This window comes from Mus caroli, unplaced genomic scaffold, assembly GCF_978045245.1.
Source record: "Mus caroli unplaced genomic scaffold, Mus_caroli_1 scaffold_15, whole genome shotgun sequence".
Lineage (NCBI taxonomy): Eukaryota > Metazoa > Chordata > Mammalia > Rodentia > Muridae > Mus > Mus caroli.
The window spans coordinates 74,448,480-74,473,160 of NW_028227270.1; the positions used below are offsets into that span (position 1 = coordinate 74,448,480).

At 42.8% G+C, this 24,681-nt stretch overlaps 2 protein-coding genes and 1 long non-coding RNA gene across 6 annotated transcripts in view; 2 read left to right on the forward strand and 1 right to left on the reverse strand.

The window, feature by feature from the left end:
• Nup153 (nucleoporin 153) overlaps window positions 1-4,333 on the forward strand; it is a 61,528-nt gene extending 57,195 nt beyond the window's left edge. For all 3 annotated transcript variants that reach the window (XM_021180145.3, XM_021180144.3, XM_021180146.3), the window contains 4 exons: window positions 35-391; window positions 966-1,238; window positions 2,534-2,702; window positions 2,985-4,333. In XM_021180145.3, the coding sequence (XP_021035804.1) occupies window positions 35-391; window positions 966-1,238; window positions 2,534-2,702; window positions 2,985-3,069 (884 nt within the window). In that variant the 3' untranslated portion in view covers window positions 3,070-4,333. The remainder of the gene's footprint in view (window positions 1-34; window positions 392-965; window positions 1,239-2,533; window positions 2,703-2,984) is intronic.
• A 1,891-nt stretch (window positions 4,334-6,224) lies between these two features.
• On the reverse strand, window positions 6,225-15,046 carry Fam8a1 (family with sequence similarity 8 member A1). Of its 2 annotated transcripts, XM_085831125.1 has the most exons (5): window positions 14,261-15,046; window positions 13,186-13,306; window positions 10,887-11,010; window positions 10,187-10,326; window positions 6,225-8,847 (listed from the first exon to the last, which is right to left on the reverse strand). In XM_085831125.1, exons 1-5 carry the CDS (start codon window positions 14,931-14,933, stop codon window positions 8,703-8,705), a joined length of 1,203 nt encoding a protein of 400 aa, XP_085687251.1. In that variant the 5' UTR covers window positions 14,934-15,046; the 3' UTR covers window positions 6,225-8,702. The 2 variants fall into 2 exon arrangements, with proteins under 2 accessions (XP_085687251.1, XP_085687252.1); XM_085831126.1 differs by lacking the exon at window positions 10,187-10,326.
• Window positions 15,047-15,091: 45 nt separating this feature from the next.
• On the forward strand, window positions 15,092-22,101 carry LOC147001012 (uncharacterized). The gene is made up of 3 exons (XR_015045434.1): window positions 15,092-15,171; window positions 21,226-21,411; window positions 21,930-22,101. It is a non-coding gene; the product is annotated as an uncharacterized LOC147001012 (long non-coding RNA).
• The last annotated feature ends 2,580 nt before the right edge of the window (window positions 22,102-24,681 follow it).

The window sequence follows — 24,681 nt, forward strand, 5'->3', positions numbered from 1 at the left end:
GATTTATGTTTGTTTCTCAATCATTGTTTTGCAGATCAAGGTGCAGCAAAGCCAGTTTTTAGCTTCTTGAACAGCAGTTCCTCTAGTTCAAGTGCACCAGCCACTTCATCCAGTGGTGGCATATTTGGTAGTTCCACCTCTTCCTCCAACCCACCTGTGGCAGCCTTTGTGTTTGGACAGGCCAGCAATCCTGTCAGCAGCTCTGCCTTCGGTAACGCTGCTGAATCCAGTACATCTCAGTCTTTGCTATTTCCTCAAGAGAGCAAGCCAGCCACCACGTCCAGCACTGCCTCAGCTGCCTCTCCGTTTGTATTTGGAACAGGAGCCAGTAGTAGTAGTACTGTATCTTCTGGGTTCACTTTTGGGGCTACAACCACGTCAAGCTCTTCAGGTACTTTTGTGCTAGGAGAGAAAAATGGGGTTTGTAGTTGGATTGGTTTTGCTGAATTGCCAGCTGCAGTGTGCCTCCAATTCATGTAAGGTCTAAGGTCTTACCTGTGGAGAAATGGGCACTTTACTTCAGGTGGAATAGATCTAATTCTTAAGAACAGTATTTTCTGATTTTAGGAAGAATATATAACATTTCCAAGTTGCCTCTTTGAAAAGTCAAATTTATAAGTGTCCAGATAGTAATAGTGGTTGTATGGGATGTGTGTTTATACAGTGACTCATAGCAAGTCTTTGAGATACACCATTATAGAAAAAATTGTTGAGCCTAAGCTACTCAGTTCCGGGCCAGCCCCAGGAATACTATAAGACCTTGTCTGAGCACAGCCCTCTTACTAGTAAATGATTGTTGCTTGCAAAGGGTTGTGTCAGTGTACGTTTAATAAACAGTGTCATTCATTGTTCTAATCTAATTGTAATCAAGGTAAGAGTGTGAAAGTGGATTTACAAACCTTTCTCAAGGGTTATATTACTATATATAAACCTTGACGTTGATTTAACTATTTCTTGGCCTCCAGGATCCTCCTTTGTATTTGGCACTGGACATTCAGCACCATCTGCCAGTCCAGCATTTGGTGCTAACCAGACTCCAACATTTGGACAAAGTCAAGGTGCCAGCCAGCCTAACCCTCCAAGCTTTGGCTCTATCTCGTCTTCAACAGCGTTATTTTCTGCTGGTTCTCAGCCTGTACCACCACCTACATTTGGGACAGTGTCAAGCAGTAGCCAACCTCCTGTGTTTGGACAGCAGCCTAGTCAGTCTGCATTTGGCTCTGGGACAGCTAATGCCAGTAAGTTTGTATCTATACTTACAGTCTGGTGTCTTACAATAGTGTTTTTTCTTTGTACTTTGAAACTATGTGTGTGTTTTAATTTTTAATGTTTTTTACTTAACAATGAATTGTGGTGTTTCACATTTACGTATAAACGTTACAGAGTTTTAGTCAACTTTATTTGATGGCTTTAAACTATATTTAAAATGTTTCTTACTCTGATTTATGTATGGGTTGTGATCAACCCCGTTTCACTCTAGGCTGCTGTGGAGTGGGTTTTTTTAATTTTTTCTTCCCTTTGGGAAGTTAGACTCTGCTGAGTTCTCACAGCACTTGGATAATGCTGCTAGTCTTCCCTCTCTGTATATCTTATAAAAAGGTGTTATGACTTGAAATGCAACTGATAGAACTATATTTTAGTACTGTGTTCTCTTAGAATTGACTATTCTAGTAGAATTATGGACTCATGAAAAGATCACAAAACTCGGAGTGGAAGCTTGGGTGTGTACAGACAGCTGGAGGCTGTACGTGATCAGAGGCCCACCATTCTCATCACAGTGCTCTTTGTTCTCTCTTTGGGGTTCCACTGTTCTGTCTATTGAACTCTAATGTTTACTGATACCTCTAGAAAATAAAGTTTTGCGTGATACTTAACATAAGTAGGCTCTTGCTGTTATAACCCTGCTTATGTTTTTGTCACTGCACATAGTGAGTCACTGAATGGCAGCCTATCCATTTGCTTGTATTTAAGTTAGTTTTGGCTGTTTGGAAATGCTGTCTTGCATGTTACTGAGTTGAGTGATCTTTGGGAGGGTAATTGTTTTTCTCTTGGTCATGTATTCTGCTGTGGGATCACTGAAGGGAAAGGTATACCCTCACTTTTTAGAAGTTATTTATTACAAACTTCTCTTGCTGGTATACACCACATGCTGTCACTGCTGGATGACAATTCTATTTGGATACTATGCATTTTCCTTATTGAATTATTTTTTAAGTATTTTGTTCCTTAGTTTTGTTTCATTATTGGTTTGTAAGGTTTATTTTCTAGTCTTGTGTTTGTATTTAGCCATGTATACTCCAAACTTTCTCCTGTTTTGTGGCAGCTCTGGCTAGCCTGAAATGGTCTGTAGACATAGACTGGCCAGGAACTCAGAGAGATTCTTTACTCTCTGCATCCTGAGTGCTGGGACTAGAGGTGTGCTCCTCCATGCCTGGCCAAGGTCTTCTACCCACGTTTAATATGTCCAGGTCAGAGTCAATCCTAAACAACATTTTGTGTCATTAATGGGATATTTTCTGCTTAATTTGTATAGGTTCGGTTTTCCAATTTGGTAGCAGCACTACAAATTTCAACTTCACAAACAATAATCCATCAGGAGTGTTCACATTTGGTGCAAGTCCCAGCACGCCTGCAGCCTCAGCCCAGCCCTCAGGTTCAGGGGTCTTTTCATTCAGCCAGTCTCCAGCATCATTTACAGTGGGGTAAGATTATTTCATTGAGAATTTACATTGGTAAAGGTGTGTATCTGTCTGTTTCTAAAATTAAATCAGGATGCAGTAATATAGTTTGGATAATAGTGATACCCAGTATCAGTTTATAACATTGTAAATAGGGGGGATTATATTATAATCTGAAACAAAAGCAGCAAGTTATAGTAACATTTTCCTCACTGTCCTCTCCACTTCATTGTAGGTCATTTTAAATGGTATGAGTCCTCTGTCTTGGGCATTGTGTCACATTGTAATGCTTTTATTTTTTCACAGGTCAAATGGGAAAAATATGTTCTCTTCTTCCGGAACTTCAGTTTCTGGTCGCAAGATAAAGACTGCTGTTAGACGCAGGAAATAAAGGTCACAAAGGTGTTATACCCAACAGTTTTATCAACAGCTGGTGCCCTGCTTTCAGATACTGGATTGTACTACATGCTGGGCTTATCTGAAGTCAGATCTGCCTAAGGACTTCTTTAATTTTGGAATTGTCCCCTTTTTTTTCTTTATGGAAGTCCCGTCCCCATAACCCATTCTTTTTGAAAATAATAGCTAGACTGGTGACTGGCTGATTCTTCAGCAGAAGCATTTTATGATCCAGCACATTATTCACTGATTGGCATAGTCTGGCTGTACCCAGGAATAGAGCCTGCACGGTGAATGGCTTTGTATAGAACCTGTCTGCACCGCTATGTGCATTGATAAAGCGTTAATGGAGCGTGTTGAACTTGTAATTATATCTGGGGAATTCTGTATAGATTAGAATCCTGTATAGATTAGAGGACGTTGAAATGAATGATTTCTATGCGGAGTTTGTGGTGGTGTATGTGTGAAGTGAGTAAGTGGGATGTATTGTGCACAGAAAAATTCTGATAGAGAAAACCTGATTAAAGAATGGTCCATCCTAAGGACTTGTTAGATCTAGTTCATTCTTCACTTAATAAGTATATGCTATTTCTATATTTTCATTCTATCAACTGTCTTGCCTTTTTCATTATTTTATTATGAGACTTCTGTAAATACAATTTTGTTTCTGTACCTTTTTGGCATAACATAAATCTGTGAACTTGAAATTTTAATTTTATGTTAGACATATTTTTGTTGTTTGTTTAGTCTTGTCTCAGATTTTATTATGTAAATCCCATTATTCAAAGTTGCCTAAATCCATTTGGAAATCTTTAAAAAAAATTGGGGATTCTTAAAGTTGAATTTATTGGCTTTTCTGATCCAGTTTTGTTTGGACCAAAAACCAGTATTGTACAAAGTATTAAGCATATATTTTTATATTTACTGAAATGGACTGTGGTGACTTTGGATAATAAGGAAAAAGTTTAATATTAAAGCCATGTTTATTACAGTATAATTAACATGTTAAACCATGGGATAAATGCCATCAATAAAACTTTATGAAGCAAGTTTTGTTAACAGTTTTCATAGTGAAGGCACACAATATTAATGGGAAGGGTGGTTGATTAGAAACTCCAAAGGGTATGTACCAGGTAAGGCCCAATAGTTATTGGAGTTTGCAGAACACAGAAGATCCCCTCCTTTCTGCCTGCTGCTGTCTTTACTTAATTTGCACGTATATTTTCTCATTAAATTTTGAAAATAAACGTACAACCCTTTCTGTTTGTACTTCTAGCTTCCTTGCTAGATGCCTAGACAATGTTTATTGCTCACATTCTTGGAGATAATATGCCTCAGGCACTCCAACAGTTTATAGAATTAATGGGCCTTTTACTATGTTATTTGTATGATTAGACTTTTAGCTCACTTAAGGTCCAGGAAAGAACTTGGAGCAGTACTTTATACTTTTGTCCTTAATTAGGATTGGCATTTGTCAGTGGGATTTTTTGTTTTGTTTGCCAACTACAGGCTGGTTGAATTTACATGGAGAATTTCTAAAGCTTTGTTCTTATGAAAAGATATTTTTCTTACTATCTTAGGCTATCATTACATTGATCTGAGGGCAGAGCTTTTTATGTTTCTAATATTTTATTTAATACCTGACCTGTTTGGAGTCTGGTGAATGCTGGTATCAAATGCTGGAAACCCCCACCTTGTCGGCCAGTCCTTCACCATTTTCTATGTCCAAATAGTTGGGGCTTAATAGAACATATGCCTTTTCTGTAAACTGTAGAAAATAATTTTGCTTCACTTTAGTATTCCTTTGTTTAGAGTAGGTTACTACAGTTATAACTAGTGCTGGTTCATATTAAAATTGGTGACCTTTTGGTTCTCTAGAGTCTGTAAGACTATTCAGATTTTGAGACTTGATTCTTGGGCACACTTCTAGCTTCCTTGCTAGGTGTGTGTGGCTTTCCGGTCATGGTGGCAGCCCCATATCTTGGTCTGTCCTTCCTCAAGCCCAGCAGAGGTAACTAACTCTACATTGGATTGAGTGGGCTTGAGTGCTTACTAATGGAATGTATAAATGTATGTTCTAGGACATATACCCAGAGACTGACAGACTGGTTTTGGATAGCACTCAAGACTGTATCTTTAAAGGTGCCTCAAGTCACTTAATGCTGTCAGGTCTGGTTGTCATCTTAAGCATTAAGTGCTAGGTTGGTTGTAGTGATTACAGTATCAGGCCTTAAGGGAAAAGTATAATTCAGACAGCTAAAGGTCTTTTTTGTTGTTGCAAATGATGAAAGTTATGAATATAAATATCATTGTACCACCTGAAGTTAAACTGATTTTTAACAGTAAAGATTTAGCCTAGGAAGAAAGTGTTTTCATAGTTAGCATATGCTTCCCAGGACTCGTATAAAACTTGAAATTCAATTGAAATTATTGAGGGTAAGAACTGATGCTACACTTGATATAAACACCAAGAAGTGATTCAGCAGAAATCTTATACATGGTAGCTTGTTTAATGGAAACTAATTTGCTATAGTAGTAACAGTGAGAAATAAGGATGTTGTAGGTCTTATAGATAGCAAATATATGACCAAGTAGTCATAACCCTCATTTCTTTGTAATATGGAGTGGTATTCACTTCCACTTTGACTTTTATTCCTCTAAAATCCACTGTCCCCAAATATGTAGTTGGTAGCTTGGCTTAGACTATTAAATTGTTCAGAGCAGCACTCAGGTCAGGCTGTATTAAATACAGTTTGCATACACACGGTTTAATTCCTAAAGATAGGATCTTATACTGTAGTCTAGGTTGGCATTAAATTTGCAGCAATATTCCTCTGTCAGCCTCCTGAGTTCTGGCTTTACACAGTTAACATTACCAGAGTCAGATAACTGCCCTTGAGGAAAGGCAGTCCACTGTGGACTGGTTTAACATGAAGCTGAGCTCATGTGCAGGTAACTTGTACTTAGGTATTTGGATATACAGGGTTTTACATATGCTAGGCAAGGTATTATCACTGAACCACAGCTCCAGCCCTGTTAAAGAACATGGTTTAATACACTGCTGTAGCTGTAGAAATAGGCACAGACAACACTGTTGACATTGACATAAGTATTTATTGAGACACAAAATACAAACTGGTGACATACAAATATTAAAAATAGAATGCTGTTTTATTTATAGGTGGGCCAGTAGATACTGTTTCCAGGGTAAGCCCTACTATAGTGAACTACAAGGAAATCTACACATACCAGCCAAAATGAGGAACTTCACCCAGGCACGAGGAAGGACTTTGGTCTTTGGTTATGTGGATGGTGGATGGCAAGGAGCAGAACCAGTACTTGTTTAGGAATACTGTTAATCTAGAAACCGTCCTCAAAGAGATGAGAAAGCTTAATACCCCATCTTCCTTCAGAACTACTTCCCTTTGCCAGAAACAGGTGTTTAAATGAAACAATCATTGATGTGAACATGTTCATTTAAAGTTAAAATGCTTTTAAAGGTCCTTTGAAGACTCAATTTTGAGGCTTGGGCAATTAGGTAAATTAGGTAGGCAGAGTCAGGCAATGAACACTGTCAAAAGTGGCACATGTTTATAGTCACGAATACTCAGTAAGGTTTGTCATCATGCTGTTACCGAGAGTAGAACATTCCTAGTGATGAGTACTGAGACTTTCTCACTGCCTAAATCACTTGCCAGTTGGTTAGCCTGAATGGCAATGCAGCAACAAGACTCCAGTCCCAAGGCTTAGGGCATGCTCACTAAAGATCTTCATTTTTGAACTTCATTTTGCCCCTTTAGGATACAGCTTCGGCATGGAAAAATGTGCCAGATTCCCTTTTCTCCTTATAACTGATTGAGGTTCTATTGTGGAGGCAAAGTAATACTTTTTATCTTACATCCTATATGGCACAACTTGAATTCACAGCTGGATCTAAAGAACTTGTCTAGTTAACTGGTATTTAAACTATAACAAATTTTAACTAATTTACCGTATAAATAAAAATATTCTCAATGAAGACCTCAATACTCGCAGTAGAAACAATAATCAAATACTCCAGAGTTGTGTGGGTGAAGTGCATTTCAACTTGAATTCTCTCATCAATGGCCATTGTCCACACCAAGCTTCCCGATTTGTAGTGTTTGAAGAGTGAGTTTGAAGAGCTTTAAAATCTTGCCAGAGCCACAAGCACATGCTCTATGTACTGCTTTTGACAAATAAGACTTCCTGTGAAGTTGTATTTAATTTAAATAAAATTATTCTGAGAAACCATGGTTGATGAACAATGAGCTCTTAGGAGAGTCTTAAAGTATCTGTAGACATTAAATGCATTTTCACAGTTTTAAATGTCAAGATTGCTCTCTTGTGCAATATGATTTAGTGTTTCTCGGGAAAATCCTACACAAGAATGAGTAAGAAGTAAAGTTTTAAACTAACATTTTGGTACAGCTAGCTAACTGTGACACAACAAAAGCACACAGACATAAATCCAATGTTTCACTAACAGAGCAAAGTACAATGACAATACACAAAGTTTTGCTTTAACATCCCCACCCCCCCTCCAAATGTCATCTCTAACAGGCCAAAATGAGCTTAAAGAAACTAGAATAAACTCCGAAGATTATATGCTGCCTTGCTTTAGAGAGAACAATTCATAATAGGAAAACTGCTAATATTTCACAGGCGGCTAGTATTTAAGTTATTCACAAAATACACTCTAACACCTTGATGTTTTGATAGTTTTGGAACTGTATAGAATACACAGTGCCTTAGGAATTTACTGTACATAAATAGAATCTACAGGTACATTCAGAACACTGGAGAGCACATACTGGGAATGTTTGGATATTCCTCCTGCATATTTATAGTTGGATTTTTGGGCACATGAATTCTAAATTGAATTTACAATGGAAATCCCTACTCCAATCCCCACTCCCACCCCAAGTCCCTTCAGAAGGCAACTAACTTACCTTTTAAAAATATCAATGATATGCTCAGTACATTTTCATCATCATGAAAATCTTGCCTCCAAATACATAAGCAGTAAGAAGCTGAAACATCCCACCACTACTGCAGCGAGCTCTAGACTACCCTGCAAGTGTGGGGTGAGGGGACTCTCAGGCCTTCCTCACTAGCCCTTTTCTCCCAACACCTGCCATGGAGTAAGTGGGTTGTTGAGTTGATGCTTTCTCAATGCTCACAAAAAGCAGCTTCCATAAGAAGAGTTGTGGGAGTTCTGTAGGTGTTTATAAAACACAATTGGATATTTCTCAATCAGTCTAGGATAAGCCAAAATAAAACTTTATAAAGTTTGATTTAGAGAATTTAAAGCTGAAAATGCTTCCAGCAAATTTAAATGTTAAAGTATGTATTTGCCTATATCAATTATGAAATTTGCTTTGTTGTCCTATAAATATTTTAACACTTAAATTTAATAGTTTTTCCTTCTGGAGAAGTTCCTTGGCATTCAAGTACAGTCAACACTTTGAGAACAGACCCCTGCATCACACCGGAATGACTGCTTTAATTTTTAAATCATCAATTAATGTAACCCATAGATAATGATGGCCTTGATACATAATTTAGTCTTGTCATTATTCCTAAGAGTGGAATTCAGGGTTCTGGGCATCATCTGACCCCATTTCTCTTTACCACAATGGTTCCTGCTACAATGTCATAGGCTGTTCGATTATGCTGAAAAAACAGCAGTGTGATGAAAGCAGGGAAAAAAGAAGCAATAGAAAAATTCTTGATCAAAGCTCGTATGGTGGACCTAAAGGAAACAAGCAGAAGTAGGAAGTCAGGCTGTGTCAGTCATGGTTGACTAGGTAGATTGTCCACGTTTACAGCATGCAGAACATGGTTAAATCTTTCCTGACATTTTCTTTCTTTCTTTTTTTTTGTTTTGTTTTTTCTGAGACAGGGTTTCTCTGTATAGCTCTGGCTGTCCTGGAACTCACTCTGTAGACCAGGCTGGCCTCGAACTCAGAAATCCACCTGCCTATGCCTCCCATGTGCTGGGATTAAAGGTGTGCACCACCACGCCCGGCTCCTGACATTTTCAAACAATATAGTTGAACTACCTGTTCTAAAGAAAGCTACATACAAGACTAGAACTTTGATATGCATAGCAGTTAGGAACATCTAAAAACATCAATGAGGAAACAGTGTAACAGTACTTTCTATTTTGTCAGAAGAAAAGAACATTTCTTTTCCATAGTCAGGGTTTTCTAGAATCTTCTGAATTGAGTATGCTTACTGCAGTCCTACTTTCTATCTTACTGGAAACAATCAGTTCCTGTATGGGCTCCAGTAATTAAAATAAGTCCTAAGAAGTCCTAAGAAGCTTTCAACACGAGAACTACCCTAACACTAGGGTAGTTAGATTCTTGCCTGTCAGTGGCTAGCTGTGTGGACTCTGAATCCACAACTATGAAAATGAGATCAAAATGCTGTGTTAAGTTACTAAAGTGCCTGGATTCTGAGAAATGCTCAATGAACACTAACCACTATTGACTTATTAAAAGAAATAGCCAGAATTAAAACACCAAAGTTGTAAGGCAATCTGCATGTCACAACATCTAGCCTGCTTCTTGCTTTCCTTCTCCTGAATGAGTTGGTCCTGTACCATTTATAGCTAATTCCTGTTTGACTCAGCTGCTCACTGCTCACCCGCCTTCCCAGCTCCGAGAAGACCAGCAATCAACTGTGGGTATTGGCTGGAGGCCAGGGAGTTAGTCCACAGTGCCAGAGAATAAAGCTAGGCAGAGCACTGAGAACACCCAAATATCTTATCATTCTAACATACTTCATAAAAATTTTGAAAATGTTTGTCAAAGGTAACAAGGGAAAAGCAGGCTCATAAACTTTCATCTAAGTTGATATGATTACAGTGTATGCTATGATGAAGAAAAAGAGTATTTTAAAACACTGTATCAGACCTGCAATCTTGGGCATATTGAACATAATCCTGTGCCACTTAATACAGGACTCATTCTGAGCCCAAGAATGCAAAGGAAATCAGTTCACTTCCACAAACAGCATGCAGCAGAAGGTGACAACTGTAATTGTTTTGCAAGTATAAAGTAGATTAAGCTAAGCACAGGACTTACGTTGTGATGCTGACATTTGAGGAAGGAATCACTAAAACCCGACTTGGAGCAATGAGTACTGATGTATCACATGTCACAACTCGAAGCCCTAGCAGGAACTTTCCTGGGGTAGCTCCCCCCGCTCCCCAAATGCAAATTATCTAAGGAAAAAAGGATAATTGGAAAACAATTTACTAATTTTTCTAATAAGTTACTTCATGCTTTATAAGAATGACATGTTGGAGGGCCAAGTATGGAGGCACACATCTTTTTTTTTTAGTTCCAGTATTTGGGATTACAGCCTGGCATACACAAGTAAATTTCAAGCCAAACAGGTACATTGGATGTGCTAATTACATAGAATACTAGAAACTTAATCCATTTAAGCTGGCTTAGCACATGCCATCTCGGAACTCCAGAGACTGTGGAAAGATGACTGGCATGTTTGATACACACACACACACGTCCGTAATATGTATATCTCTGAACTAAAATCTGCTTATGAATGAAATGTTATTTCTAAAACTGAAATGTATAACAAGGCATCTTTTTTCCAAAATTTAGTATTTAGGGTTTTTTTTTTTTACTTGAAAGTGTTAATTTTAAAAATTACGAAAACTCAATGACAAATATTTAAAAAATTTGTAAATTGTCATTTTTTTTCCTAGTAGATAATTTAAAATACCATTAAAACGGTTACTTGCTCCAGTCAGTGGCTTACCTCATAGAAACAAACTAACAACCTGTATATAAGCGCCACAATCATCATTTTCTGCAGGTCTTCCATTGATGTGTCTTCATCAATCTCTTCTATTATATAGTGCATGGCAAACTTAGAGATGTCCCTGCATAAAAAGAAGGGTTTGGGGTTAGAAGGAATTAGTTCCTAAGTCAGTTTTGTACCATTTTCCCATAATTAGGTCATAAAATTTAAGTGAAATTCTATGCTATTAGGTTCTCACCAACAAAGTGCATAAAATACCCATTACTTTATTCAAAAAAATAACAAATATCTAAGTAAATTAAAGCAAAAGCATGGTTGCGATTGTGGGGTAGTTTGTACCTCAGTGGTAGAGCACTGCAGAGCAAATAAGATGCCAGCCCTGATGATAGGACAGTGACTGGTTTGTAAACTCAAACTTAATTGGGAAACCTCAGTTATGAAAATGCCTCCATCAGATTGGCCTGTAGCAAGTCTATGTGACATTTTCTTGATTAATGATGGATGTGGGAAGGGCCTAGCACACTGTAGGTGGTGCTGTCCCTGCGCTGGTGGTCCTGGGTGCTATAAGAAAAGCAAAAGCAGCATTTTTCCATGGCCTCCGAATCAGTTCCTGTCTCCAGGTTCCTGCCCTGACTTCCCTCAGTGATGGACTACAAGCTGTAAAATGGAATAAACCCTTTCCTTTCAAAGTTGCTTTTGATCATGGTATTTATCAATCAGAGGGCAGACTGGCACAGCAAGGGGATACTAAAAGTCTCAGCTTTCACTGAGATTCTAACCAAGCAAGGGAAATAGAACAAAAATAAACTGGGATGCCAACCAGAGCACCACAGAAAACAGACCAGTCTTCTCAGAAATGACATTTCTAAGTGCACAATACAATACAAAGAATGAAGAGAAGCCAGCCAGACTAAGAAGCAGGAAGAAGCTCCAGGCAGGAGAGAAAGCCTTGGAACAAGTGATAGGACTCAATTTCACAGTGTGAGGAGACTGGGGAGAATGTGGACATGTTAAGCCATGTGATGAAATTGAGACTTTATCTTGTCGGTAAAAACTCCAGCAGCATGTTAGTTAAGGCTGGAGAGGTTAAGCTCTGCAACCTTCTTCTGCCCTCCAAATAAACGTAAACAATAGTAATAAAGGCAGTGTTGGGGGACAGGCAGGAGCTACCCAACACCTGTCGGGGGCCCAAGGTTTAACACCACTTTGTATCTTGACTTTTCTATCTTCTTTTCAATTCTGACATCGTCTCATAAATGTAAATAAGTGTCTCATAGAAAATGCTTAGCAATTGGGAACAGGCATTATCCTAAAACTTGAGTTTCTCAAGTAAATGCCATACTTTGCATTGAATCTGCTCAACTGAAAGCAACCCCACTGAAATTGATAACTACCTACCACAAGCTCTTTGTGCTCTGAAATTGTGTGTGTGTGTATACAAATGTATGCCATGTGTACACATGAGGCTGGAGCTGGAGTTAGAGGCAGTGATGAGCTGCCTGAAATGGAAACTGAACTTGGAGCCTCGGGACAAGCAGTGAGCACTCTTAACCACTGAACACCGACCAGCCCCTTTGTGCTTTCATGGCAGAGCCTTCATAGGCCAATAAGAAGGAAACTAAGACACTCCTGGCCCAAGAGAATGGTTAATAAAAACAAGCCAGGTCTGAAGGCTGCTTTACCTATTAAAATCTTTTTTTTTTTTTGAGATAGGATTTAACTCTGGCTGGCCTTGAACTCACGGAGATCTGCCTGCCTCTGCCTCCTGAGTGCTGGAATTAAAGGAGCATGCCACCAAAGACTCCCTCCTTTTCCCTTTTTCCCTTAGATTTTAAACAACATACTGAGGTTCTTTGTTTCTTTCTTAAAACCAGCAAGGGGCTTGTGGTAATAGCTAAGTGGATAAAGTGTCAGGACCTGAGTGCGTCCCCAGAATCCACCTAAAACCCAGGACACCTATATACCTATGTAGCACTGAGAGGGAGGACCAGTGATCTTAGGGACTTGCTGGCCAGTTGGTCCAGCTGAGATGACAAGCCCCAAGTCAAGTGAGAGACCCCACCTCAAAAAAATATAGGAGAGATTAGAAGATACCCAAAGTAGACCTCTTGGCTACATATAAACACACTTAAAAACAACTAATAGGGAAACAAATAGAACTGGTAAAGATTTCATAGAGAAATCTTGGTCTTGGGCATCCATTCATTACCCAGAGTTACTCATGAGCATGTACAGAATTTACAAAACAAGATCCCTAAATGACAGCTCCAGAATTTTCTGACTGTTCTTAACTTACTTTATTCCACTGAGATGCATGATGCTCAAGACAATGGTTGCTTTTATAAAGAAGAGAATAAAGAAATCCACCATCTCTGCCATAAATCTGTGGGCCAAGGATGGAATGACATACTCTCTACCTGGAAATTGGGAAGAAGAGAAAAAAAATGAGTTACACAAGTTTAAGAACCAAGCCAGATAAATAGGCAAAGTAAAGTCAAGGTCCAACTAAATTTTTTAAGATTATAGCTTTGCATCAGCCAACGGCAATGATCCCATCAAGAGATCGTGTTTCTAAAATATCTAATAATGAGCTGGACATGGTGAGCTATGCCAGTACTCCCAGCATTCGGGGAGTAATCCCAGCATTCCGGCCCCAGACTCAGAAGACTGGCTGCAAACTTTCCTACGGTTTGCTAAGACTAGTTACTACACATCATTTACTAGATGATATTCATGATCAATAGGCTTGAGCCCAGTCAAAGCTCTCTAGACTCATTTTGTAATCATGTCAATCACCTTTCAGTTCCACTGTATTTACACGGCTCAAGTCTTGGTGATTTCTAGTATTCTAATCTCGAGCCTCCCAACAGTGGGCTTGCCACCCAAGGCTAGCTTTGGATCTGTCCAGAGCCTGGAGATGACCAAGAGGATGGTTTGATAAGCATACATCTCTACACACAAGAAGGGCTAGTGTCAGGAGTAAGGGAAGCTACTAGGCGTGCCAGGTCTTAAGGTAAGGACAATCAACATTGCTTCATAGTACGTTTTAGAATTTAGGGCCTGGGCAAACCATAGCTGATGTATGTGGGAACTATCAATGGTAGTAGCAGCTCCCCGGTTACATATTTCAGGAGCGAGCATACTTGCCCAAAGATCCTTTAAGAGACCCCTCTGGCTAGCACAGACCTGTCTTATTGCAAGTTTGAGGCTAGCCTGGCCTACATACTGTGTTAGCCTACACCACAGGGTGAGATCCTTCCAAAATGTTAGTGGTAGGATGGCAGGGATTTTTTTTTTTTTTTTTTAAAGGACCTCTACTCTATCCCTCCTCCATCCTACCCCCCAACCCCCACCGCCAACCCCTATCTCACCTGCCTGCCGCCCGGTGTCGCTGGCCGTCCGCGCAGGGGCTGCAGAACCCACCCTGGTCCCGGGGGCCGCCCGGGCCAATGGCTGCACGTGCGGGACCCGGGCCGTGAGGCCCGCGACAGCCGTCGGGGTGGCGCCGCCCGTGGCCGCCCCCGGCCCGGGCCCCGCAGCGCTCAGGAAGTAGAAGGGGTTGTAGTACGCCAGCTGCGGCGGCGGCGGCGGCGGGGACGACGGCGTCGGCTGGGACGACGGCAAGGGGACGGCGGGCTGCGGGGCGGTGGCGGCGGGTGGTGGCGGGCCGCAGTAGGCGGGCAGAGAGGCCAGGCCGCTGTGCCAGGTCAGGTAGCCGCAGTAGGACTGCCACAGCCATTCGTGCACCTGCCGCGAGTACTCGCGCGCACTCAGCCGCCCCGGGCCGTCGGACGCCTCGCAGCCTCCGGCCTCCGGAGGCTCCGCGCCCGTCTCCCGGCGCTTGCGGAGCTCGCACTGCGGCTCGGGCTCCGACACGGCCGAGGCGACGCTCGCGAGGGCAGGGGACCCGGGGGCGGCGGCGGCGGCGGCGGCGGCGACGGTGGCGGTGGGAGAGCCTGGCTCGGAAGGGACCGGCTCGTGGTCCCCGCCACCGCCATCCTGCCCCGGAGGGCGGCTCCGGGCTTCCTCGGGCCCCTCTGCCATTGTCGCCCCGGAGGCCCCCTCCGCGCTGCCTGTCACGGCGCCGTCGCCCGCCCTCGGCGGCCCCTCCCCAACCGCTCGCTCGCTCGCCACCACAGCAGCAGCGGGCGTCAACAATCCGCCTCCGGAAGCGGAAACCCCACCTCTCCGGCGCGCTGGGCTTGGGGAGCCGGGCGGGCAGTTGGTGGTGCTTTGTGCGTTGGTTCCTGGGCTACGCGACGTTTCTCGGGGGTCCTCTGTGGTACGTTTTAATCATAAATTGTGGCATATTCGTTAACGTAACGCGTCGCGGCATCGCACAACCACGTGTGAGATGCGGAGGACGTGGTCCTGGACACTGTGAACGCACCCATTTAAGCTTACGTCTGTGAGGCATTCGCCACCACTCTTGAGAATTCTAATGAACTCCATTACCAAGGTCCCTAGAGAAGATCCTGTGGGGTTAGGACATGATTGTCCCTTGTGAAACTGCATCTGACTCACCAGAATTTCCACTCCTCCAAGCACAGTATCTGTTTCTTGCTTAGCACCTTAGTCTGTGTATGGTTTCGTGTTCTTTTCATCTATATGCAGCCTCCCAGATACTGATAACCTTAATACACTTTGCTATGTTAATAAGCCCAGTTAGGGGTAGTTGTGTGACTTTGAATTCCCAGGGCCATATAAGGAATCTACAAGAGCCAAATACTATGAGAATATTGAACGATTATTGTGCTGGCTAATTTTACGTCAACTTGATAGAGGCTAGAGTCATTTGAGAGGAGGCAACCCCAATTGAGAAAATGCCCCTGTAAGATTGGGCTGTAGGCAAACCTGTAGAGCATTTTAAACTAGTGATTGATGTGGAAGGGCCTGGCCCACTGTGGGTGGTACAATTGCAGGCTGCTATTCTGGGTTCTATAAGAAGGAAGACAAGCCATGGGGTGTGCATCAGGTCCTGCCTCCAGGTTCCTGCCCATTTGAGTTCCTGTCCTGACTTCCCTCAGTGATGGACTACAATGTAGAATTGGAAGCCAAATAAACTCTTCCCCAACTTGCTTTTGGTCCTGGTGTTCACCACAGCATGCCGCACCTAATGGCTTGAACATGACAGTGATGCCGAGAGTCAATCCTGTCTTTTCTCTGGGAGACAGAAAAGACATCACTTTGGCCTTTAAGGAATTCATCTGCTTCAAGGGAAAGTCTTCCATGAAACACCTGAACACCTATTCACGATCAACACTAGCAGCAGGAAACATAGCTCAACACCACCAGCTGTGCAACCTGCGGCACTCCTTTCCCAGCTTCAGAGACCTTTATTTAGGTACAGACCAGATTCATTCATTCATTCATTCATTCTCTTCCTTTCTCCCTGTCTTTTTCTCTCTTCCCCTTTCTTTCCTTCCCTCCTTCCTTCTTTTTTATTTTTATTTTTTGAGACAGGGTTTTTCCATGTAGCTCTGGCTGTCTTGCAACTCATTCTGCAGACCAGGCTGGCCTCAAACTCACAGAGATCTTCCTGTCTCTGTCTCCTGAGTGCTGGGAGACACTCATTAAAGGCACGTGCCACCACGGCCAGGCTGCAACCCAGATTCTTTTTTTTTTTAATTTTTAATATTTTTATTACATATTTTCCTCAGTTACATTTCCAATGCTATCCCAAAAGTCCCCCATAGCGCTCCCCACTTCCCTACCCACCCATTCCCATTCTTTTGGCCCTGGCATTCCCCTATATTGGGGCATATAAAGTTTGCAAGTCCAATGGGCCTCTCTTTCCAGTGATGGCCGACTAGGCCATCTTTCGATACATATGCAGCTAGAGACAAGAGCTCCGGGGTTCTGGTTAGTACATCATGTTGTTCCAACAATAGGGTTGCAGATCCCTTTAGCTCCTTGGCAACCCAGATTCTTAAACTGTGGTGAAAAAATAATCATAATGAGTTAAGAGTCAAAGTTAGCTTATTCACAGGACAAAGGACAGGCAATGGGGAACAAGTGTGGCCACTCAGGGAGGAATGCTGCACCTAATGGCTTTACCGGCAGCAGCTGGGGAGTGTCTTGGGGAATTTGACATTAGTTGGTAAAGCACTTGGTCTATAAAGTTGAGAGAAAAATGTGGGGCTATTGAAGGGGCACCAACTTCTCAAGACAAAGGTGATTTTTATTACCCCAGAGGGGACAAGCAGGGGCGGGGTTGGGGTTGTCTTTGGATCAGGCAAAGACAGCAGTAGATGTCTCTGCAGGAGTGATCTTTTTAAGGAGAAAGGGGGAAATCTGTGCCAGGATGAGTTGTTAAGTCCCGAATGGACACATCAGCCAGTGTAGCTGAATAATGAATTTTGATTGCTGGACCTTGGTGTTTTAGTCAGGCATAAAGAAGTAGCCAAATAAGGGAATGGACCTTGGTGGCTATCTTTACGAATGTAACCTAACGGCTTAGTAAAGGAGAGAGAAGGGGAGAGGGCAAGACCTGCAGGTGCCATGCTTACAACACTTGGGCCTGTTAGAGAGCCCTTCAGTTATATTCATTTCCTTATGGAAAGAGGTTTCATACCTATGTGAGAATTTAAAATGGCCTATGACTGTACTAGCAGGCTTCTATATAAGAAAGAAACATATCTAAGTCAAATCCATAGATCATTCCAGGCCTGATAGTACAGGCATGTACTTCCAGTTACTCATGAGCCTGAGGTAGGAGATCATAAACTCACAGCCAGCTCAGGTAACTTGCAGAGACTTCACACACACACACACACACACACACACACACACACACACACACACAAGGTTAGTGACACAGCTCTTGAATATAGCTTACTTGCTGTGTACACTTTTTGTATAATGAAATCCTCAGACATTTAGGTCAAAACTCTTGTCTCTGACAGCAAGAGACATGACAATTCAGTGGGGAGAGGGAGGGTCCTTCTTCTTGCCCCCCATGTGTTCCTTTCATATGGTTCACCTCGGACAACTTGGTTTCAAAATCAATTCTTTGTTTTTTTGTTTTGTTTTGTTTTGGTTTTTTTTGGTTTTTTGAGACAGGGTTTCTCTGTGTAGTCCTGGCTGTCCTGGAACTCACTTTGTAGACCAGGCTAGCCTCGAACTCAGAAATCTGCCTGCCTCTGCCTCCGGAGTGCTGGGATTAAAGGCGTGTGCCACCACGCCCGGCGTTCAAAATCAATTCTGAGGAAAGATTTTGTTGTTATTTTGATGCCAGAGATAAAATTCAGTACTTTATGCCTTCTAGGCAAATTAATTTTTAAAATGTTGTAACTGTGCTTAATGTATAATAATAATTGTATAATAATAATAATTGTACATATATGATGTATGTGTATGGATATTCGCGTTCTATGGTGCATACATGGAGGCCAGAGGACAACTTCGTAGGGTCTGTTTTCTTCTTCTACCTTCCTTTGGGTTCCAGGCATCAAACTCATGTTTCCAGGATTAGGTAGCAATTATCCACTGAACCATCTCTGCCAGACTGCTAGACAGATTCTGCATCACTGAACCATATCTTCAGCTACTAAGACATTTTAATACTTAAACTAGAAGTCGTTCCAGTAGGGAGGCAGGAACAGCAGGAGTGGATTTAGAAATGTCTAAAATGAGGGTGAAATATGGTGATTATTGGGGATATGGACTTTGTATTTCCGTAGTATGTGGCAAAGTAAAGACTTTAAGCGGCTGGAGAGATGGCTCAGCGGTTAAGAGCACTGATTGCTCTTTTGAAAACCCTGAGTTCAAATCCCAGCAACCACATGGTGGCTCACAACCATCTGTAATGAGATTCGATGCCCTCTTCTGGAGTGTCTGAAGACAGCTACAGTGTACTTGTTTATAATAATGAATAAATCTTTAGACTGGAGCAAGCAAAGGTCCTGAATTTAATTTCCCAGCAACTACATGATGGGTCACAACCATCAGTACAGCTACAGTGTACTCACATATATAAAATAAATAAATAACCCCCTTAGAAGTGAAGCCACATAATCAGAGAATTAGAAACCAAATTTTGGAAAACCAGAAGTAGCAAAGCAAATAGAACACACTGTACCCAAAGAGATTGGACTGAAATTAAATATGAAATACCTTAAGTCAGAAGTAATGCAGAAGGGTTGGAGACATGGCTCATCCATTCAGAGAGCTTGCTGCTCAGACTTCAGGGCTGGAGTTCGAATCCAGCACCCGCATAATAAGCTGAGTTGTTGTCTCAGCACAGGTGTAAGCCAGCACTGAGGGGGATGGAGACAAAGGGTTTGCTGATTTACAGCCTAGCCCTTAAAACACAAGTTCCAAGTTGAGAGAGAGAGAGAGAGAGAGAGAGAGAGAGAGAGAGAGAGAGAGAGAGAGAGAGGGAGAGGTCCTGCTTTAAAGGAATAAGGCAGAGTGATAGAGGAGGAGGGCATAGAGTACCATCCAGGCAAAAGAGCCACACACAAAGTAAAGTAGTGTGTGTATCAGTATCTTACCTGGGAGTATGTCTGTGCACCTCATGTATGCCTGGTGCTCCCCGAGGTCAGAATCTGCATCAGATGCTCTGGAACTGAAGTTAGGGTGGATACTATGTGGGTGCTTGAGAATTGAACCCCAGTCCTCCACAAGTGCACTGAGTGCTCTTAAACTGCACAGACTTCTCTCCAGCCCCATTGTCCACTTCTTAATATCACAAGTTGTTGTTGTTTTTTTCAGAAGAGGTGATTATAGCAAGAGACTCAGTAACCCAAATGAGCAGTGGGCAATGTTAGGATAGTGTCTGGTAAACATGCAACATTCAGTTACTTGTGGAACGCAGACTACATGGGTGTCAGTGCCAGTCAGCCGCCAACCAAGAGCCCATAACCTTCCATAACAGGGAGTCGGAAGGAATTCTAATGGGACTTAAGTCGAGGGGATATTGGCTAGCGAAAGGCTGAGAGAAAAGCTGAGCTTTCTGTAGAGCAGAATCTTTGCAGCTAGGAGACGCTGGGAGAAGCAGCCTCAGGGAGAAGCCTTGTCTCGCTTGGGCACTCAAGTCTGGGTCCCAGCACGGATGATGGCCATTACGAAAGCTGTGAAATGGGGTCACCTCAGTTTCCCTTGGTGTGCAGTCTTTTGGTTATTCTTTTCTTTTAAAGTCTCTTTTGAGATTATTTTCAATAGGGTCTTGCGGTGTAGCTTAGCCTTCTAACCCCTTGCCTCCACCTCCAGAATGTTAGGAGCACAAGCATGAGGTACCATGACTAGGAAAATAGATAATTAATTTTTTACACATCTTGGAATTCATGCTTTGATAGGACTTAAACATTCTAGCTGGGTGGTGGTGGAGCATAGTTTTAATCCCAGAATCCTGGAAGTAGAGGCAGGAGGGCCTCTGTGAGTTCGAGGACAGCCTGATCTACAGAATGAGTTCCAGGACACCTAGGGCCACACAAAGAGAAACCCTGTTCTAAAAAAACAAACCAAACCAAACGAAAAAGCAAACAAAAGCAAAGACAAAGCAAAAGAACATTCTAGACACGTGGGTAGCCAAACACCTGTTCTTTGACTATAGTTTTAGTGGGATAATCTAATTTTTAAATTTATTATTCTATTTGAGTAATACTTATCAATGACATTTAAGAAATAAGATGCCCAGTGCACTGAATAAAATATTTAATTTAAAAATAATTTGATTTCCATACTAATTTGTGGGAAAATATGTAACAGAAGCATTTTTTTTTTCCTGTGTAACTAAACTTGGGTGAAATGCTGTACCAGGCGTTTCTTTCTCCAGGAGTCTCTCACTAAGCAGCATTAAGAAACATATCCATTACTGTAAGAATTTCATATAATAAAAATGATAATAATTAATAATATTTTTCTTTATTATAGATTTCTTGATTATGGGAACTTGAGGTGATTGATATTTGCGTCCTCATTTATAGCAGGCTTTTTGTTAACTCTGAAAAAAAAAACATGTCACATTCAAACTATATGGCCTGCTGCCTTGTGTAAAATAGACAGGACTTGAGGCAACCAGTAGGGGGAGGAATTTCCAAAGTTAATCGCTGTCTCCCAGCCTGACTTCAGAAGCGGAGAATTAACAGGATTGACTGAATTTCTCTGTTTTTTCCCCCCTCTCCTTTCTTCTCTCCTCTCCACAACCCTCTTTTGTTTGAGACAGGTCCCCATGTAGCTCAGGCAGGCCTTGAACTCACTATGGATTGAAGGATGACCTTTAACTCCTGCTCCTCCCACCTCTGTCTCTTGAGCACTAGGATTTGTGGCAGGCATCCTTAGGTCCGACTTAAGCGGTTTAAACCCAGCCCTCATCTCTGTTTTGTTTGGACAGAACCCAAGGCTTCCTGGTTGGTTCCTGTAGCATCCATGAACATTACCCACGAAATCTGGCACAAGGAAAGACTGTTGTAGGGTTAAGACTTGATTTCACTTTGAAATATGAGATGGGGGTGAAGGAAAAGCAAACTCAGCTGAACGGGAGCAGGATACATGGAGGAAACGACTATCACATAGAGGGGTAAGTCCATTGTGTAGGGTGGTGTTTGGTTGGGGCAAACATGTGAAGGAGTGTTCTCCTGAACTGGACACAGGTGAAAGATTTAGGTAGAGTTGTGAGGGAATGCTTCACTAAAGTAGACACAGGTGAACGGATGTTCTGCTAAAGCAAGCATGTGAAAGGACACGTGATGAAGGATTCTCTGCTAACGACACACATGTATTGGGCTGCCTTACATTGTGTAGTTGAGCTGCATTTGTGGGGACGCCATAGAGAGAAACCCAAAAACTTCTGGTGGTGTGCTGCAGTTTGTTGCCCCTTCCAAGAACCTAGGCTGATTGGCAGAGTGATGTCAGTCGAGACAGACATGCAGAGGACACGTGATATTTGGAGGGTATAAATAGGACTCTACAGAGTGATGGAGACCGAGCTTGGCTTGCTGGTACAGCTAGCTGTGCAATGCTTGTGTGCCTCATCTTCGCTGATCTTCACTTCTCTGAGAGGGGCACCACAGAGAACTTTTCCTGGTGTCACTCCAGGTCCCTCCTACTGACTCAAGCTGAGGCTGAGGCCTGGTGTCACTGCTGCTGATTCACGTTAGCTAACCTGACTCTACTGACCTGGACTGCTGGAATCCATGAGGTGTTGGTGAGTGGAAGGAGCTGAACTGCTGATTTCCAGACAACACAGCTGGCAGTTGCTCCAAAGAACCTTTCTAAACAGGTCTACTTCCCTCCCCCACTTCTTTCTTTCCCACTGCCCCTGGTGGGTGTTGAGCTACAAGGGAGGTTGAAGCATTTAAGAACCATCATTAAAAATAGGCTTTGAAAAAAAATTAAAGTTACAAGTATGACTTAGGCCTAGTCAGCCACAGAAAAATCAAAAGCTTTTGATGCAGACAGAGTACAGCTCAGCTTAAGAGTACTTGCGTAACATGAAGGAGACACTGGGTTCCATCCCCAACATGTTCCAGGAATCATTATTAAAGGGCATATATTTGTAAAATAAAAGGGCTGGTTCAAATGAATGTGGAGTGTCCGGCAGGGAAATAAAGGGGGTGAGAGAGAACCCATGTCCCGCCAGAGCTCCGACGCTCTGGGCAGGGCACTGCTGCCTGCTCTCTACATGGCCTGGGTGGGTGTCTGGTTGTGGGAAGCCACGGAACACCAGTCTGAGTGGGTAGAGAGGGAGCAGTCCAGGGTCTCTGGGCCTCATGGAGGCCAGAGACAAGAGGTTCTAGCTCTTGGACATCGCAGGATGTCTCTGGACACCAAGGAAGAGCTGAGAACAAAGTGAGGACCCCAGGGCAGGGGGAGCTCGGTCAGCTCCAGGGCCGAAGGGAGAAGGGGCAGGAGGGAGGTGCTGGGTGGTACCCACGAGGGCGAGAGTCCTTGGTCCGGTATGGTGGCTGGAAACATTGGGAGGCCTTCTCTTGGGAGATTAGACATGGCTCTTTAGGGGAAGGCCTATTCCATCATTCAAGCATGGCGGGTCTTGATGAGCAGAGACTGGCCATGGTTTTAAGAGTTTTATTGTAGAAAGGCAGAGAGAAAGAGAGAAGATAGAAAAGGAAAGGCCAGAAATGGCCATGTGGAGGGGGAGGGAAGGGAGGGAGAGAAGGAGAGCTAGAGATGAGAGTAAGAAAGGTGAGAGCGTGAGTTCCAGGACAGCCAAGGCTATACAGAGAAACCCTGTCTTGAAAAACCAAAAAAAAAAAAAAAAAAAAAAAAAGAAAAGAAAGGTGAGAGCTTAAGAGATCGAGGAGGGGCCAAGCAGCCCCTTTTATAGTGGGCTGGGCTATCTTGCAGTTGCAGGGTGGCTGTGGGGAGGAGCACACCTGGTGTACTGGCTAGTTTTGTGTCAACTTGACACAGCTGGAGTTATCACAGAGAAAGGAGCTTCAGTTGGGGAAATGACTCCATGAGATCCAACTGTAAGGCCTTTTCTCAATTAGTGATCAAGGGGGAAATGTCCCTTGTGGGTGGGACCATCTCTGGGCTGGTAGTCTTGGGTTCTACAAGAGAGTAGGCTGAGCAAGCCAGAGGAGGCAAGCCAGTAAAGAACATCCCTCCATGGCCTCTGCATCAGCTCCTGCTTCCTGACCTGCTTGAGTTCCAGTCCTGACTTTCTTTGGTGATAACAGCAGTGTGGAAATGTAAGCTGAATAAACCCTTTCCTCCTCAACTGCTTCTTGGTCATGATGTTTGTGCAGGAATAGAAACCCTGACTAAGACACCTGGCTATTGTCAGGTAACTGTGAGGGTGGAGTCTAGCCAGAATGCCAGGAGCTTGGGACATTGTCTGTGTGACTGATAATCACAGAATTATGGAGTTGGGGGCTCTGTGGTGTCAGGCACCCGTCTCTGGGAATGTGGCTCATGGTTCTGTCCCTTGTAGAGTTTTCTACTGGGTCTCTGGAGTGAGCTTTGCTCATCCAAAACACAGGCTGCCTTTCACGGTCCCACAGTGGAGAACATGGACCAAAGTTCCTGATCTCGTCTGATGGAGTCAGGCCATTCAGTCATGTGCCTACTCAAATCTTTCCCTTGGAATTTTACCCTTGAAAGTGGCTCCATCTCTCTAAAATTTCTTTCTAGCCTCCCTCTGAGATGGAGTGCCCTAGCCTGATGGTCACTCTCCCCTGCCTGGTTGTTATTTTATTTATTTATTCATTTATTTACTTATTTATGTGTGTTGTGCTCAGATGGATCCCAGGGCTTCAAGAATGACTGGCAAATGCTCTGCCATTGAACTGCATTTCCTTCCCAAAATATTTATTTCCATCTTAACTTATGTGTATGCATGTGGATAGGGGTTCATGGGCGTTGTTGTCTGTGGCAGCCAGAAGGGAGCATTAGATTCCCTGAAGCCGGAGTTACAGGCAGTTAGGAGATGCCAGAATGGATTCTGTGAGCCAAACTCTAGTCCTCTTCGTAGCAGGCTGTCCTTAGCCTCTCAGCCTTCTCTCCTGCAGGTGTTCTCTCTTAGGAGGTGGGACCATGGGCACAAATGGATATTTTGTTGCCTAGAGCAACCTGTGGCTTGCAGCCCCAAATCTTTCACAGGGGTCACCTAAGACCATCAGAAAATAAAGATATTTACTTTACGTTGTGATTCATAGCAGCAGCAAAATTACAGTTATGAAGTGGTAATAAAAATAATTTTATGGTTGGGGGTCACCACAGCATGAGACACTGTATGAAAGGGTCACAGCATTAGAAAGGTTGGGAACCACTGCTCTCGAAGGTCTGGAGTTGTGGCCGCTGACTGAAACCTCTGTGCCACCCATCA

Bases quoted from the DNA above. Each gene is read 5' to 3' on its own strand.
- Fam8a1 (XM_085831125.1), bottom strand. From the start codon at position 14,933: ATGGCAGAGGGGCCCGAGGAAGCCCGGAGCCGCCCTCCGGGGCAGGAT. The intron at 11,011-13,185 runs GTAAGTTAAGAA...CTTTTTATGCAG, and splicing joins ATGCATCTCAGTGGAATAAA to GGACATCTCTAAGTTTGCCA. The intron at 8,848-10,186 runs GTAAGTCCTGTG...TGTTTCCTTTAG, and splicing joins TCAAATGTCAGCATCACAAC to GTCCACCATACGAGCTTTGA.